General features: G+C 42.3%; 1 protein-coding gene across 1 annotated transcript in view; it reads left to right on the top strand.

Annotated features, from left to right (window-relative positions):
- The window catches only part of PHEX (phosphate regulating endopeptidase X-linked), a 191,186-nt gene that overhangs the window by 44,002 nt on the left and 129,109 nt on the right, over window positions 1-18,075 (top strand). Inside the window, exons 8-9 of the mRNA XM_059386182.1 lie at window positions 6,255-6,348; window positions 8,780-8,908. Of these exons, the coding sequence (XP_059242165.1) occupies window positions 6,255-6,348; window positions 8,780-8,908 (223 nt within the window). The remainder of the gene's footprint in view (window positions 1-6,254; window positions 6,349-8,779; window positions 8,909-18,075) is intronic.

Below are 18,075 nucleotides of genomic sequence, written 5' to 3'. Positions count from 1 at the left end.
CCCCCCCCCCCCCCCCCCCGCCCCGAGGTGGCGCCAGAGGCTGCACTGGCCCTTGCAGTTCAAGGGAGTAGGCGGTCGGGCCAGGGCCGTTTGGAGGGCTAAGCTGGAGGCTGCCTGTGGGGACAAGGAGTTGGTGTTCAAGGTGGAAAGGGCCTGAAGATGCTGTGATGTGCTGGGTCCTTCACGTTATGCCCGTCTCTTCCTAACTCTGTGTTGAGTGAGCTCATGTGAACAGTTGGAAATGGGAATATTCACACCACGGAAATTGGCAAATGCTACAAATCAAGTTTTGTTTTGTTTTTTTCTTGGAAAGCCATTTGTGAAGCATTTACTAGCACATCACTGTTTGAGAGGTGCTGCAGAGGTCCCTTCCTTTCTCTCCTTCCCTCAGCTCTCCCCCGACTCCTGACTTGCAGATGCCTCAGACAGTTGACCATCTCGTTCGGTCTGAGGAGCAAAGTGGGAGGAGGGGAGAGGCTGAGGAAGGATGGGGTTAGAGAGATTTTGCTTGGGGTCTTCCTCTGGGCAAGGCCTGGCCTCATGGAGATCGTCTGCATCAGTACTCTCTCTCTCTCTCTTTCTTTTCTTTCTTTCTTTTTTTCAGCAGGCTGGCTGAAAGCAAACCGTTGGAGATTTATCCAAGCCTCTGATCTTTTCTGTCTTCAGTTTTATTTTAATACAAAGCAAGCACAATGTACATTAAAGTGAGATGATTCTCGTTGGACATATGCTTGCAGAGGCTTGCGTGGAAAATGTGCTGTTATGTGGACCTCTTACAGGGCTCAGTGCTGCTGAGGGTCATCTGGGGCCTTGTTGTTCAAAGTAGGACCCATGGAGACCAGTACAGGCCTGGCCTGGCAGCTTGTTAGAAATGCAGAAATCAGGCTCCACTCCAGACCTACTGAATCATCATCTGTCATTTAGTCAGCTCCTCGGGGGGTTCATATACACACTAAAGTTTAAGAAGCACTGATCTGGGATTTAGAAATTCCTGGTTCAGCTGCGTGTGCAGAAAGAGGAGAAGATAGACTTTTCCTGGACCGGTGGTTCTCAAACCTGACAAGCATCAGCACTTCCTGAAGGGCTTGTTAACATAGACTGCTCGGTCCCATCCCGCAGCTGCGATTGATGAGATCTGGGGTGAAGCCTAGGGATTTTCTAGCAAGTTCTCGGCAATGCTGAAGCTGCTGGTCCGGGGACACACTTTGAGGACCTCTGCCTTAGGTGTACGTTTGAGCAGTCTCTAGGTTTTAAGAAGATCCCTTTGGCTTTTGAGAACCTTTAAGAAGAACCTGTTTGGCATTCCTCAGGTAGTTTGACTTAGAGGAGCATACGCCAGCTCTGGAATCTGAAGACCAGATATTAGTTCTGTGTTTGCCACAGACTTGCAAGTCCCTCGAACTCTGACCTTTGTTTTCTTCATCTGATAATGAGGATAATAATAACCGGCTCATCACAGTGCCATGAGGATCAGAAAAGGCACTTAATGAATGCAAACACAGGCAAGCTGTCACTAATTGACAAGGGGCAGCAAGAGCCTCTGTAAACAACAACAACAACAACAACAACAACAACAACAAAACAACAAAACTCTTCCCAGTCAGAGGCTTTGGGAAATGAATTCATGTTGCTCTTTTAATGGTGGGTTCTCTCCTGGGTTTTGCTTTCCTCCGCTTTATTTATTGCCATTTGGGGAAATTACCATACTGCTGAAAATGCTTTTTGGAAAAAAAAAAAAAGATATTATGTGTTATTTTCAAGGACTGTTGCTGAATATGATGTATGTTTATTTATTTATTTATTTATTTATTTATTTTTGATATATCTGAGCATTAAGTGGCAGTGATTCAGTCATTACTATTGGATCTGTTTCTGGCCTGGTGATATTAGCACTCTGAAGCCTTGGCTCCCCAGCGTTCTGTCGGCGTATTTATAACCCACTGGAGCAGCTCATCAGCGCCATTGTCTTGCTGTGCGAGCTTCCCTGCATTCCATCTTCCAGCTCTCAGAGGGCTTGTTTTGCTATCCTCTTAGCAATGCCTTGCCCATGAAGGCCTCAAACACTGTTCTTTCTTCGGACAAAGCATTTGGGGTCTTTTGACTGGCCAGGAAATCTGTGCTGAATTAGAGGCATTAATTTATCACCGTATGGCCTGGGGAAAAGCACAGAGCCCTTGGGGTTAGACCCACTTCCGTCTGGTGTAGACTCCATCGCTTATTACGCCGGGTCTCCAACTTGTTTGCATACTGAACTTAGCTGGGAGAAATTTAAACACAGTGTTTATGCTGGATCCTACCCTAGAGATTCTGATGTTGTTGCTCTGGAGTGGCCTGGGCATTTATCTGGACTTCTTAAACACCTCATGTGATCCTAGCAAGTTGGAGGTGCACTGACTATGCGGTCACGAGGAGTTCCTTAATGGTTCGGGGCCTCGAGTTTCTTTGTGTGTGAGACGGGCCCAGTAACACCTCCCCTGTAGTGGGGGCGCCCACACTCCTCCAACCCCAGCATACGTGCCCCGCACTGCCTCTTCCGCCACCCACTGTCGGCCACTGCCGTCGGGCCCATCCTACCAGCATCCCCAGGGAGCCTGGCTTATCACTGTGCCCTTGAAGAAATAGCTTCTGAACCCCTGGAAGTGTGTCTCCTGGCCATAGACCGTTTTCTAATCTGCACCCGTGGTCCCACCACACCTTTCAAACCCGGGAGGCCATATTTTAAGGTGGAAGAACATACTGACCTTGTGTCCCAGGCTCGCCTCCTTTGGCACTCCAGACACTGGGCTCTGTTAGCTACCTGCATTGTCTTCTCTGGGGCAGAACTTTCTGCGTATCTCTGTGAGTGATGACCCTGCTCGCCATCTTCTCCAGTAAATAAGCTATTGCTGATTAGCTTGTCCGGAGTTCATATTCCTGCCTCACACTCCTAAACCTTCCATTCTTTAGGCCTGGCTCCAATCTTGTTCCTCTCATGAGGCTGAATCTTATACCTCAGTCTGGGGTATGCTTCTTCTGGTGAAGTGTCCGGCATGTGCGTCTGGGTGCTAGGGTCCGCCACGTCGTTAAGTATGCACTTAACCTTGTTTCTCCTGTTCAGCTCAAAGCTCCAAGGAGATCAAGGACTGTATCTTTCTCACCTTTCCATCTCCCCAGCACCTAGAACTAGTAGCACATATCTAGGTGGTCAAGATGTGCTGAATGAGTGAAAGAAAGTACTTATACTTCCTTTCGCGCACCTAAAATATATTTCTTCAAGTAAAAAACCCAATTATATGAGCAAATGGAAATCTGAAGTTCTGTGTGCCCCAGCGAGCCCCTTCACTCTCTGAATGTAGGTGCCGGATTCCTATTTCTTTATTGTATTCAGGGCATCTGGAATGATGGTTGGCCAACGGGAAGTGCTCAGCAAGCACTTCTTGCTCAAGAATACAAATGTGAACTGAGAAGATCCAAAGGAGTGAACTGCAACTACATATTTACCATAGTAGGCTGAAACGTAGTAGGCTGGATGTCGCTGCTGAGAGTGTTGTCTCTGAGGGGGAAGTATGCATACCTCAGCGTGGTCCACTGGGTCTGAGAAGAAAATTAGAGAATTTTTGTGTATCTTCATTTTTTTTTCCACTGAAAAGAGAATTAGGCTCAGTTGAGTCCTATATAGATGGTCATGGATCCTTCATTTGATCTGTATGGCGCACATGAGAGGGAGAACACCATCACCCTCACGGGTTTGTCTTCTGTTGGTACATTGAGAAAATAATCTCAAGGCTTTTACTTTATACCTGTATATTAATGAATTGTTTCAAGTGGTTTAACCCCCACAGAATGGACAATCAGCTTAAAAAATTCTTGTAGAGAATCAGGAATCAAAGCTATTACTCATAATGTAAGAACAAAGTGAACATCAGGAAAATGGCAGGAGTGAGCCTTCTGCCAGTCTAGTGCGCTATCTTGGTTAGCCAGATGACAAGGTAAGAAACAATGGTGGTTTGGGACGCTTGGGTGGCTCAGTTGGTTAAGCAGCTGCCTTCAGCTCAGGTCATGATCCCAGCGTCCTGGAATCGAGTCCCACATCGGCTCCTTGCTTCTCCCTCTGCCTCTACCTGCCATTCTGTCTGCCTGTGCTCACTCTTGCTCCTCTCTCTCTGACAAATAAATAAATAAAATATTAAAAAAAAACAACAACAATGGTGGTCTAACCAGATCTGACCAGGATATGTTCAAAATGTTTTGAAATAATCAGGAACATTCTATGAAATAGGATTTGTATCTACTGTTACTGTTGTAGTAACCCAATCCTATGTGGATAATGTGTCTTGAAGAATTAACTAATAGTGTTTGGGCTTTTAAAAATATCTTTGTTTCATTTTATCTTTTGAAACTCCTATTTCCGTATTTGTTAAAAGCATTCCTGATATGTTAGTACATTAGTATATCTCTATATAAGTTAAAATAGCTGTACAAATACTGGGTGAATACACTGGAATGTATTTAATTGCCGAGAGTGTACATTCACTGGGTTAGAGTACCATGCAAACGAGAATTGGTTGTTCTGTCTTATTTGATTTTATTTTTAAAGATTTTATTTATTCATTTGACACAGAGAGCGAGGGGACGCACAAGAGAGAGAGCAGAGTGAGAGGGAGAAGCAGGCTCCCCACCAAGCAGGGAGCCCAGTGTGGGACTCGATCCCAGGATCCTGGGACCATGACCCAAGCTGAAGGCAGCCAGCCGCCCAACCAATTGAGCCACCCAGGAGCCCCTCCCCCCTTTAAAAAATTAACATACAGTGTATTATTTGTTTCAGGGGTATAGGTCTATGAATCATCAGTCTTACACAGTTCACAGCACTCACCATAGCACACACCCTCCCGAATGTCCATCACCCAGCCACCCTATCCCCTTCCACGCCCCCAGCAGCCCTCAGTTCCTTTCATGAGATTAAGAGTCTTTTATGGTTTGTCTCCCTCCCCAGTCCCATCTTGTTTCATTTTTTTCCCATCCCTGCCCCGCCACGACCCACCTCCCTGCCTCTCAAATTTCTTATATCAGAGAGATCATATGATAATAGTCCTTTTCTGATTGACTTATTTTGCTTAGCATACCTTCTAGTTCCATCCATGTTGTTGCAAAGGCAAGATTTCATTTCTTTTAATGGCTGCATAGTATTCCGTCACATATATATTTTATCACCTATCACATGTATCTTTATCCATTCATCTGTTGATGGACATCTAGATTCTTTCCATAGTTTAGAAATTGTGGACATTGGTGCTATAAACATTCGGGTGCCAATGCCCCTTTGGATCACTATATTTGTATCTTCAGGTTAAATACCCAGTAGTGCGATTGCTGGGTTTTAGGGTAAGAGAGTTGATTTTTCTTAATGGGCCAGATGCCATCTTCATGTCACATGGATCTAACATGGCTGGATGACCCAAGAGCCATCACAGGAATGTGTATTATTAGCCACCATGGTAATGGCGCAACTGTGAGGGGATGGGTCATTAAAAATTCATCGTCACTATTGGATTAGAAATTAGATCACACATCCTTCTGAGGTCAGGACATCTTTTGCTTATAGAAAAAGGCAACAGTTAACAAAAGTTAATGGGTTTTTAAAAATAACTGTTATGGGCACTACATGAGTATATGGGCTTGTTCATATGTTTGGAAATAATGACAATAAAAAATCTGGAGTTTACTCTTTATTAAGGGTTTTTTACTTACTTGAACCTCACAGTTAACCTATAAGTTAGTGATCATCCTCGTTGTATGATAAGAAACCATAAAATCAGCAAGTTTAAGTGACAAACTCAAGCACATGTAAGTATAGAATCAGGGTGCAAATCTAGATAATTGGTATTGGCCAATATATTAATGTTTGTTCCCAAAAGTAAGAATTCATCTGTATTTTTGAGGTCACCTAATAATTCCAGTGTATGGACAGTTTCTAGATAGAAAAGTCTAGGCTCAACAATGGATTCCATGCCCTGAGAGGGAAAGCAAAACGTTGACGCTTAAGGCCTCGGGCTGGAATCTTCATCTCCCTGTTTTAAGTGGTGAAAAGCAAGCCAGTTTTGGTTGAGCTTATTGACACTGTATCATCTTATATCATTTCTCAAGTGCAAGTTCTACAGTTTTCTATGAGCAGAGGTCCCTCCGTGGAGCTTGGCAAGCAGTTTTCCCCAGGGTGTTCTGTGGAGTATCAGGTATCAACCTAATTGTAATAAATGCACATTTCTCTCTGCTAACAGGACCATTGCCAACTATTTGGTGTGGAGGATGGTTTATTCCAGAATTCCAAACCTTAGCAGGCGCTTTCAGTATAGGTGGCTTGAATTCTCACGGGTAAGTTTGAAGAAGATTGCAATGTTACATCACTGGATAACTTTACATGCTGGAACAGTCTGTATATTGACTAATCCAATAAAAATCATCTTTAGGGATGGGACAGAGGGAATTTTGCAGCCCAAACTCTACTCTTTTTTTTTTTTTTTGATTTATTTCTTTTTATTAAGTGAAACCTTATGTACTGTAAACTACACCCAAGCTGTACTTTGATGAGGCCATATAAAGATATTTGGGGCAATATTTGGGACTGGCATCTTGTTTTCACTCTCTCTTATCGACCTATTCCCGTTTTTCCCAGTGTTTTTAACTGGGTCACTGAAATTATAGTTCAAATGTATCTTAGTGATATATTTGTAACTATTTTTCATTTTCGTTATTATAAATATTCAAAATGAGCATAATACACATATTAGATAATAAAGTTTCATCTTAATTTAGGGGTAGAATTTTGTCTTTATCTTGACTTTCATTCAGTCTTTGAATTTATCCTAATTCTGCTAGGCCAAAGAGGCCTAAATCTAGTCTCCCCGGGGAACCCAGCTCAGCTGCCTCAAACACTTTGCTTCTTTCCCCCCTCACTTGGTTCTTTGATTTTCGCTTCACTCCCTCACTTACATAGGTATTATTTTGCCTTTGTTTCACAAACTTTTGTCTGAGTAATTTTCCCATTACTAAGGACCTAATGGTTTTCTGTTTGTTTGTTTGTTTTGCATTTTAAATATTGTGTGACTTTTAAAAGGTATTTTAAATTTATTTTTCTCTCAACTAGAAGTGAATGACATTTTATAACAGTGCTTTCATTTAACAGATGTTTCGGTTATTAGAGAAACAGGTAAATACAGGAATTTTTGGAGGGTCATTACTATTGAGCAGTAGCACAGTTATTTTGGACACATTTTGGCTCTCAAAGTCACTAGATTATTGAGTTTTATAGAGAACATCATAAAACAGCTATATTTATTGAGGTCATATCAAAAGGTTAAGTTACAAAACAAGTAGATTTTATTTAAATATATAAATATATATTTTTATATGTGCCTATATATACATGTTCTATATATATATTTGTGTGTATATATATATATATATATATTTATGTTTATATATATGCATGTGTATTTTTAACTCCTGTGGATCACGTAAAAGATAGTACCCACCTGCTTTTCAGCCCTACTGTGAAGCGAATAAGAGAGAAAGGTGTAAGAAGTAGTGTGTGAAAATGGGCGGGTTGGGTATGAGGAGGAGATGTTTCTTCAGTGTAAAGAGCTAAATATAACATGGAGTTGCCAAAGACAGTTGTAGGATCTCCCTCTCTAGAGATTTAAAGAATACATCGATTTCTTCTGTCTGTGAGGGGTTGTGTTGCCACAAAGCGGGGGGAAGGACGGAGCGATGGTTCTAAGCATTAAGCCCGCGTCAGCCGCAGCCTGGGGCTAGCGTGGTGCAGGCCACGCGGCCACCGTGCTCAGGGCCTCCCTGCCTTGCCGCTTGCCTTCAGTTTGCATTTTGAGTGCTGAACTTCCATCCTCCAAGGTCATTTTAAACACTATTTATTTCTTTGCTTTCATCACCAAGAGTAAACCTTTGTGCCTTCCAAGTCCTGCTTTGGAACCCCCTCGCTTGTTTGTAAATGTTTTCCTATAATGACTTAATTGGGACAGATGGGAAGAACATTTTCATCCTTTTTTTTTTTTTTTTTTTTTACTTTGTTACGGGTGTGTCCTTTGCTAAATAAGCCTCTTGGGTTGTTCACATGGGCCATGTTGTCCTTGGACTTGTGAGTGTACTACCCAGAGGAAAGAAACCCTTGCCGGGCAGGAACTTTGATCACCCATTGATAGTAGACCTTTCCTAGTGGAACTTCAGTTACCAATAGCTATTTTTTTAAAAAGATTTTATTTATTTGTTTGACAGACAGAGATCACAAGTAGGCAGAGAGGCAGGCGGCGAGGGGCAGGCTCCCTGCTGAGCAGAGAGCCCGATGCAGGGCTCCATCCCAGGACCCTGAGATCATGACCCGAGCTGAAGACAGAGGATCTAACCCACTGAGCCACCCAGGTGCCTCTACCAATAGCTTTTAAAGGCTGTCTAGACACTTGGATGGGCCAGCATCCACTCATTTCCCTGCTAACTGAAAAAAAACTGTGCCATTCTCCTAATCCTTCATTTAATGGGGAAAATTGAAAGGAAAGAATAAATACATTATTTTCTACCATCAAAATATTTTCAATCAGTTTTAAGTCTAACTAGGAACAAGCAGAATTTATTTCTTCGTCTGATTTCATTGTCTGCTCTACCATGAGACCATGTATATGGGTTGGGGTGTGTGATATTTTGTAGCCTGTTTTCTTCAGGTTGTGTGAATTTTTTTTTTCAGCCATAGGTTTTATCCAAGTGAACCTCAATCCAGATCAATTGTCTCCCACAGGTAATTCAGGGAACCACAACTCTATTGCCTCAATGGGACAAATGTGTAAACTTTATCGAAAGTGCCCTCCCTTATGTTGTTGGGAAAATGTTTGTGGATGTGCACTTCCAGGAAGACAAAAAGGAGATGGTAAGTTCTGCTCCACCCACTGGTAAGAGCCATGGCAGTCTGCCGGGTCCAACGTGGACATGGCCAGCAGGCCCATAGCAGCTCTGAGAGTGATGAACCTAGATAGAATAATAGTTCAACTTCAAACCTAGAATATAGTCTTGAAAGTTCAGGCAACTTAGAAGTGAGAAAAGAAGCATGATGTTATGTCACCCAGTGTCTGAATTTCTCCTGTAGAAGTTAAATGTGTAAAGTCGATGCTTAGGAACAAAGAGGGCCTAGAAAATTGTATGAATAGATATTGGACTTTGTAATTACAGAAGGTAGAGCCTCTTTGTTTTAGAGATGAGGAAGCTGCAGACCCTGAGACAAAGAGATTTGTAATGTATTTAATAACTATTAAATGGTTTAGAAATAGAAATAAAATGCAAGTTTTTTTTCTACTTATGCTGTGTTCTGGAATCTTCAGAGGTGTGACATTTATTTCAGAGACAATACTGTGTGTCTATTTTTTGTTGTTAACCTAAAAAGAAATCCTTTTATTTTGGGAATTCCTAAGCATATACAAAAAATGGAGTGAGCAATGTAATGAGCTTTTCTGTACCTATGATCTGTGGTAATTTGCAGTTGCCGTAATGGCATTAATGGTCCAACCAGATCTATCTGCTAATAAAACATGAGATTTAGTTTCATTAATTTACTCAACAAATACTTGTTGAACACCTGTTTTATGCCAGGCACTGTTCCAGGCACCTGGGAAACCGCCGAGAACAGGAAAAAAGGTCCCTGACCTCATTGAGTTGACATTCTGTTGGGTGGGGGGACAGAGAAGTGTGTTGCAAGATAGTAAGGACCCTGGAAAAAAAGAGAAAAGGAGATCAAGGTATGAAGGAATTGGGAATGCTGTAAGGTGAGGGCGTTTGGGGCAGGTTACAGGATTCATTAGGGTGGTCAAGGAACGCTTCACTGTGAGGCTGACGTTTGGCAAAGATTTGAAGGATGTGAGAGATTTAGATACGGCAGCTATCTGGGGGAAGAGTGTTCCAGACTGAAGGAAGAGCTAGTGCAAAAAGTCCTCTGGCCGGGTTGAGGCTGGAGCACTCAAACAATAGCAGGGAGGCCCATGAGGCTGGAACGGAGTGAGTAAGCTTAAGAAGTAGGCGCTGCAGTCAGAGCAATAATAGAGACGGTGGCATTTTATAAGGTCTTACGGGCCATTGTGGATTTTTATCCTGAGCGCAGTGGGGAGCTAATATGGGCTTTTGAGAGGAGGCTTGATGTGACCTGACTTATGTTGAAAGGATCTCCTTGCTGCTGTGTTGAGAAGAGACTGAAGGGAGTCAAGAACAGAATCAGGGAGACTAATTAGAAGACTGTTGAAAGAAAGGGGTACCTGGGGCGTTTAGTCAGTTAAGCGTCCAACTCTTGATCTCAGCTCTGGTCTTAATCTCAGGGTTGTGAGTTCAAGCCCTGCACTGCACTCCATGCTGGGTGTGGAGCCTACCTAAAACAAAACAAAACAAAAGACCATTGGAGGGACCAGGTGAGAGATGATGGTAGCTTGGACCAGTTGGTAGCAGTCGAAGTTGGGAAAAGGGGTTGGATTCTGAAGTAGAACCAACATAATTTGCTGACAGATTGAGTGAGGGATCTGAGACTGAGAGCTTTGAGTCTGATTTCTTTGGAAGCATGAAGTTGCTGTTAACTGAGAAGAGGAATGCTGTGGAAACCAGATTTGGGTTTGGGAGAGATCAGGAAGTTAGTCGTGGCCATGTTGAACTTGACAGGTTATCAGACTTGCAGTTGTGAAGATGTCAAGGAGGCAGTAGGTATGAATCTTGGCTTGAGGACAGAGGTTGGGGTTCAAGGTTGGGAGAGAGAGGAGAGGGTGTGAAACAGTTGTCCAGGGGAGTGGGAGAGTGAGTGCACTGAGGAAACATGGTTACCCGGAGGCAGTAATGGTGTAGATGAGGTTGAAGGTCCTGAATGGAAAGACTCCTTACCCTCACAGTGTGTTCTTCTTCATTTGTTTCTGCTGCATGGGAGGAGAGAGTGTATTTTGAATTAGAAACTTGGATTTAGCCATGGTGGGGGTTTTTTGGTGTGTATTTTCTTTGTGATGAGTTATGGTTTATGAATGCCATGAAGCAAAATATCTAGACATAATTATAATATAGGGCAGGAAAAATCATCTCCCTCTAACCTTCCCGGTTCTTGAGATCCCACTGTGGTAAGAACACAGATTAACAAGAGAAAACCAAACAAGTTTAATAAGGCATATACCTCCTGTATACAAGGGAGAGACTCAGAAAAACCGAGGAACTCCCAGAAGTGGCCCAGGCCACCACCTTAATTACCATCCCCAGCTAAGGAAAAAGAAGATGACAATACTGCGGCACAGGGGTGGGCAGGCCAGTGTTGGGAGGTTACCAGGAAAAGCACAGTAGACAAAAGATAAGGTTATTATGCAGATTTAAGTCCATGCTCTTCTCCATTGATCAGAGCTTCTAGAGATGGGAGTCATCCTCCTTTTCCTGAGACAGGGAGGAAGATACCCTTGTAAGGGAGATTTCCCTCCTAAATGTTAATTTCTCTCACAAAAGGGTAGCTTTGACTCTGTTTTGAGAGGGTTCCCTGTGTCTGTAACTTCTCAAAAATAATCCGTCCCAAATAATCAGTATGCCCAAGAGATATATTCTAGGTATATTTCACTAATAATGATCTGTTGTAGTCATTCAGATGAGAATATATGAGCAGCTTGGATGCAGGTGCTCAACAATCACTGATTTTAAAGGCAAACACGTAAAGTCTGTTACATCACAATATTTCAAGTAATTGGTATTATGCGCTGCTACATAGTACGAACTGTTTGGTTTTATGTGTTAATACTGTGGGAGAGGAAGAATTTCCTATACCCTTCAAAGCCCCCCTTTTTTTTTTTGAAGATTTTATTTATTTGGAAGAGAGAGCACATGTGTGCACATAAGCAGGGAAAGGGGCAGAGGGAGAAAGAATCTCAAGCAGACTCCACACCGAGCAGGGAGCCCGAAGCAGGGCTTGATCTCATGACCTTGAGATCATGACCTGAGCCAAAATCAAGAGTCCTACCGATTAACCAACTGAGCCACCCAGGCTCCCTCAGGGTCCTTTTAGCTGGACAAAGAATCAAATTGACATGAGATGGATCAACAGGACAAAACCAAATTTAGCTTTGTGCATATAGAGAATCCACACAGACAAGAAATTTTAAAGACCGGCACCATGAAGCTTCCATGAGCTCCTGAGCTCGGGAGAAAGGGGAGGGTGTGAAGATACAAAGGGGCAGAAGACCATTTGCAGGAAGGTGAGAGAAGAGGTTTGGAAAAACGAGCTGGCCCTGCTATGCCCATAGATTACTGAGGTACAGAGGAATCTCTGTTAATAGCTCTCTTCCTCAGGCACAGGCTCGGCCTACCGCTGTAAATGTAGGCAGCTGAAGGGGAGGTAAGGAACTTTTCCTGAATTTGCTGGATTTTGTTTGCTTTGGACTCAAATTAATCTTGCCAAGCTGGCCCCATCTTGGGGCAGGTAGGCCTTGGCCCCTACAGTAGGTAACACATAACTATGTATTTGCTGAAGTTTGCCTTGGAATACCTTAAATCTAAGTATATTTACCTGGACTTCTTCCTCCCCCCCTTTTTTTTAATGCTTTGGGGAATTTTCTGCCAAGCTTGAGACTGTATTGGAACATCCAATTCCCCTTCTTGCAAATAATTCCACTGGAGAATTAATGTCTTATTTCAGAATGCTCAATATTCCTATTGCGTGTTTTCTTTCACTCTTTGCTTAGAGTAAATGGATTGAGAATTTATCAGATAATCACAGTGGTAACATTATAAGCTTTGGGAAGGATATAAAAACAATTAAGGCATAGCAGAAGGTTTTTTTTTTGTTTTTTGTTTTTTTTTTTTGTGTGTGTGGTTTTTTTTGGCAGTAGAAGAATTTTAAGTAATATGAAAGGTATGTGGATTAATTTGTTTTTCTCAGTTTTGGTGTGAAAGTCCCCTTTTCATGTGTTAGGGTGTAATATTCTAAAATAAAGTTGATTTTGGCAGTCCCCCCCCTTATTTTGATATACATGGGACTTGGAAGTAGTGGGATAGTTACACAGATACTCATCTATTTTACATAAAATTGTTTTCCTCCCTTAAGCTGAAGCTATTTGCCTCAGGGAATACTTAAGTTGGAAACTTATAAGAGAAATATCTGACTTTTTATAGCCTTGCTACAGGGCTCTCATCCAAGAACCACCTGGAACCACTGATTTACTTGAAAAACCATTCTGTATTATTAACTACAGCCCAAAGAAAAAGAAAACCAGAAAGATCCCCAGTGGGACAAATTGCAGAGACTCTAACTCCGAAGGAAGGCTGCTGTTGTTCTATTTACAAAAAAATTGCTAAGCAGATGGGTACATTCAGAAGGTTAAATTTCAGGTGCTTGTCAGACTTGAATGTATACACAAATCAAACGAGGCTCTTCTTGTAAAAATGCAAAATCTCACTGCATTTTACGAAGGATCTTTTTAACTTAGATCTGGGTGAGAACCGAGAACTTGCATAACAAGTTCCCAAGTGGTGCTGATGCTGCCGATCCCCGGACCACACCTGGAGTAGCCAGGCCTTTGCAGCACTCATTTGCTTGCCAACAGTTTCCACCAGAAGCCCGACCCTGGCGATTCGTGTGAGTGGGGTAGGCTGTTGATTGGGATACCAGTACTTTGTTTACCAAAGCCTGTTGCTTTAGTGCAAGTAAGTGCTTCAGTTTTTTCAAACCATTGAAAAACTTCCTTGTCCAGATGATTGGTTTAAAAGGACTTTGTTCAGATTGGTTTAAAAGGACCCCTGGGTAGGGGTCTCCAGGCCTCTTGTTGTTTTTTCTCCCAGGAACTGATTAGTTTTCCTTTGACAGCTGGTATTTAGATTCTTCCAAAGGGCTTCCTGCTTCTCCTCAGTAACCCTTTGTATAGTCTCTCTCTCTCTCTTTTTTTTCTTTCTATAGTCTATTAATGGCAGATTTGGCCCAACTACCTCTGCTTGGCATTGTTTGTTATAGAGGGCAGGAGAGAGTAGTTCCCTTTGAGGTTTCCTTTGTAGAGGAGTAAGCCCCCCACCAACCAGGGATCTCTTCCTTTTCACTGGGGAAAACACGCAATTCAAAGTTGCTCTTTCTTTTCCACTTCCCATAGGCAAGTGTGCATGTGAGCACATGTGCACACGTGCACACATGAACACACACACACAGACACAAATATACGTTCATACTATTTTACTTACACAGAATTACAGGAGTTTTACAGATTTAATTAGAAATGGGAGGGAATAGCATGTCAAAAAGGAGAGTTCTTCAATGCAAAGCCCCCTAAAGATGCACAGGGAAGATTCTTGTGTTTTTTTTTTTTTTAAGATTTTATTTATTTATTTGACAGACAGAGATCACAAGTAGGCAGAGAGGCAGGCAGAGAGAGAGAGAGAGGAGGAAGCAGACTCCCTGCTGAGCAGAGAGCCCGACTCAGGACTCAATCCTAGGACCCTGAGATCATGACCTGAGCCAAAGGCAGCGGCTTAACCCACTGAGCCACCCAGGCGCCCTCTTGTGGTTTTTGATACCGGGATAGGGCCTTAACGCAGGTGGGACTGGCTGTAGGCCAGGCCAGTGGAGTGAGAAGAGTGGCAGAACTCTTCGGGCAGTAGTTGTCTTTGTTACCTAGAGTGGCACTATCCAAAAGAACTTCAACATAAGCCATGCATGTAATTTTACATTTTCTAGCAGCCTCATTAAAAAAGGAAAAGGAAGGGGCACCTGGGTGTTTCAGTCGGTTAAGGGTCTGCCTTTGGCTCCGGTCGTGATCCCAGGGCCCTGGGACTGAGTTCCATATCGGGCTCCCCATGGAGCCCACTTCTCCTCTCCCTCTGCCTGCTGCTCTGCCTACTTGTGCTTGCTCGCTCACTCTCTGTTAAATAAATAAATAAAATCTTAAAAAAAAAAGTAAAAGGAAACAGGTGAAATTAATTTTAATATATTTTGTTCAACTACGTAGGTTCAAAATGTTATCATTTCAACAAGTAATAAATATAAAAATTATTAATGTGATAGTTTATATGCTTTATTTCAAGCTAAATCTTTGAAATTTCATGTCTATTTTATACTTACAGGATAGCTCACTTCAGATTAGCCACATTTCAAGTGTTCCTTTGCCACTGTGGCTACCATTTTGGACATGCAGTTACCATATTGGATAGTGCCCATTTAAAGACTTGAAAAAGGACCTGTTGAGTTCGGTGTGCTGGGGATTTAGTCCCTGATGAGAGCATGCTCATAGCCAGATTTGGGAGGGTAGGATCATCGGTCCCTGACCAGCTGGGTTTCACGGAGGGCTCTAATATCAGGGGAGAAGGACTCAAACAATACCAGGATTCATGGCTTGGGAACCAGGATTTGGAGTTGGAGTCAGGCTGCTACTTGGTGAGGGTGTTTCAGGTTCCCTGGTATACCAGCATAAAGGAGATAGATTCCAGATGCTTCTCTGCAGTTAGCACCTGGGAATCTTGCTTCTCATTGGCTCATAGGCTGGATGGAGAGAAGTCTACAATTTAAAGGCATTCAGTGCCTAGAAGTTGCAAAGGTCTTGGTCAAGCTGAAAGCCGGGGGTTCCAAGATCAGATACCCTTACAGGCAATAACATTAAATAACATACAGAAATAAAGCTGGCTAGGTATCAGCAAAAGCCAGGGCAAGTGCAATGATGAGAGGAAATTGCCTCTGGACCTTGGTGTCTGAGACACAGTAGTGGTGAATAAGAATGAGTATGTTATTCAGGAATCAGCTCAGACTATATTCATGCAGAATGCCTGCCTTGCTAGGTTTCTGATGTGTGTGTGTGTGTGTGTGTGTGTGAAGCCATGTTTCTTTTTTTTTTTTTTGAGAGAATTCAGAAATAGGGATTTTTATGTGGAATCTCCCATATTTTAAATCTTGGTCAATACTTTGGAGGCTAAATGAAATATGTCCTGGGCATACCATTCTGTGTCTTTTACACTAACATTCTCTCTCTCCCCTCAGTCTTCAGAAACAAAAATCAGGACCTTGTTTAGTAGAGATCTTCTTTAATTTCTTAAATCTTATTTAGAAGACCATGTATAATTTTAAAATACAGTGTATTAGCTGAACATTAACAAGTTGCTTTTGTGGAAAGTTTTACACAGGAAAGTGGGACTCCTCAAAGAATACATGATGTATTGTTGCTATAAACAGAGATGATGCTCTTGTCCCATGGTAACAAACTCTGATCTAAATGCTCATGACCTAAATGACAGGGGAAGACCAGGGGTGTGTTTGTGGGTGGGGGGAGGAAGGATGTCTGGAGTATTACTTGGTATTTTGCTTTTCCATTTTCTTTTTTTTTTTTTTAAGATTTTATGTGTTTTTTGACAGACAGAGATCACAAGTAGGCAGAGAGGCAGGCAGAGGTGTGAGGGAGCTGGCTCCCCGCTGAGCAGAGAGCCCGATGAGGGGCTCGATCCCAGGACCCCGGGGTCATGACCTGAGTGAAGGTAGAGGCTTTAACCAACTGAGCCACCCAGGTGCCCCTCCACTTTCTTTTTATAAAATTATTATTATTAATTTAAAAAAATTTTTGAATTTTTATTTGAGAGAGAGTGCACACGTGCATGTGGGAGCATGTGAGCAGGGGGAGGAGCAGAGGGAGAGGGACAAGCAGACTCTCTGCTGAGCACAGAGCCTGATGTGAGGCTCGATCCCAGAACCCTGAGATCAGGACTTGAGCCGAAATCAAGAGTCAGATGCCCAACCAACTGAGCCACCCAGACACCTCTGTTACTAATTTTAAAGTAAACTCTACCTTTAACATAGGGCTCGAAAGCATGACCCTGAGATCAAGACTTGCACACTCTACTAACTGAGCCAGCCAGGTGCCCCTCCCTTTTAAAATTATTGATGATGATTTATATCTAAAATACATCATTAAATGCCCATAGAAGTATCTGCATCCATGGAGGGTAGGTGAAGATACCAACGATAGCCAGGAAGAGAAGGGATGGTCAGCATGGGCCTAGTGTGACTAAAGTGGTAAGGGTTTTATGCTTTAATAATCTGGCAATAATAATAAAGTAGCTAATTTTACTGAGGTTTAACTGGATATCTGGTACTCTTCTAAGTGTGTTTAACTGTTAACTCATTTTGATACTCATAATGGTCCTATATCTGCTTCTACTGCCCCCCCATCTTCCAGATGAGCAAACTGAGACTCAAAGAGTTTAAGTAATCCAAAGATCAGACAGCTTAAAAATGGTTCAGGTGATGTTCATGCCTAGACAATCTAGCTTTAAACTCGTGCTTTGTTCCCCTGCTTCTCAGTGAAAAACAAAACAAAAGAAAATAAAACAACCCTCAGATCTTCACTGATCTTATATCTGGAATGAGGAAACCAGTCAAGATGAGGAGACTTCGTCATCTTTTTTTTTTTTTTAAGGATTTATTTATTTTAGAGAGAAAGAGTGAACTTGTGAGTGGGCAGGGGCAAAGGGAGAGGCAGTGAGAATCTTCAGGCAGACTCCCTGCTGAGCATCGAGCCCAGCATGGGGCTCAATCTCAGGACCCATGAAATCATGACCTGAGCCGAAATCGTGAGTCAGTCATGAGTCAGACACTTAACTGACTGAGCCACCCAGGTGCCCCAGTGAGAGGAATTCTAAGCGGCTTGTTTTATAATTAATTTACCCTTATCAGGATATTATTTATTCTAATAATAAGATCTTATAAAAATAAAAGGCACATGTTTATTTCTTAGTGTTTTAGAGATAGGAAATAATTGGAATAGGTCTTGCTTCTAATACTTCAGTATTTTAAAGATAAATACAGTAAAAGCTTAATTCAAGTCCAGCCAGGGTCTTTCAGCTTTAACTGTAGTTTCTAGAAAATTCAGTGAAGTTAGTTTCACATTTGAACATTTTGGCTGTGCTAAGTTCTTCTGGTCTGAAACCATGTCACTTCATTTCATTTCAGTCACTGTGTCCCCAAACTCTACTTATCTTTATTCATGTATCTCAGCTCTACCAATACCAGTAGGCACGTTCTTGTTGGTACTGCGTATTTCTATGTTTTTGTTACAGAGTGAACCCTGTTAAAGA

This window comes from Mustela nigripes, chromosome X, assembly GCF_022355385.1.
Source record: "Mustela nigripes isolate SB6536 chromosome X, MUSNIG.SB6536, whole genome shotgun sequence".
Taxonomy (NCBI): domain Eukaryota; kingdom Metazoa; phylum Chordata; class Mammalia; order Carnivora; family Mustelidae; genus Mustela; species Mustela nigripes.
This window is presented reverse-complemented; position numbering and strand designations above follow the sequence as displayed.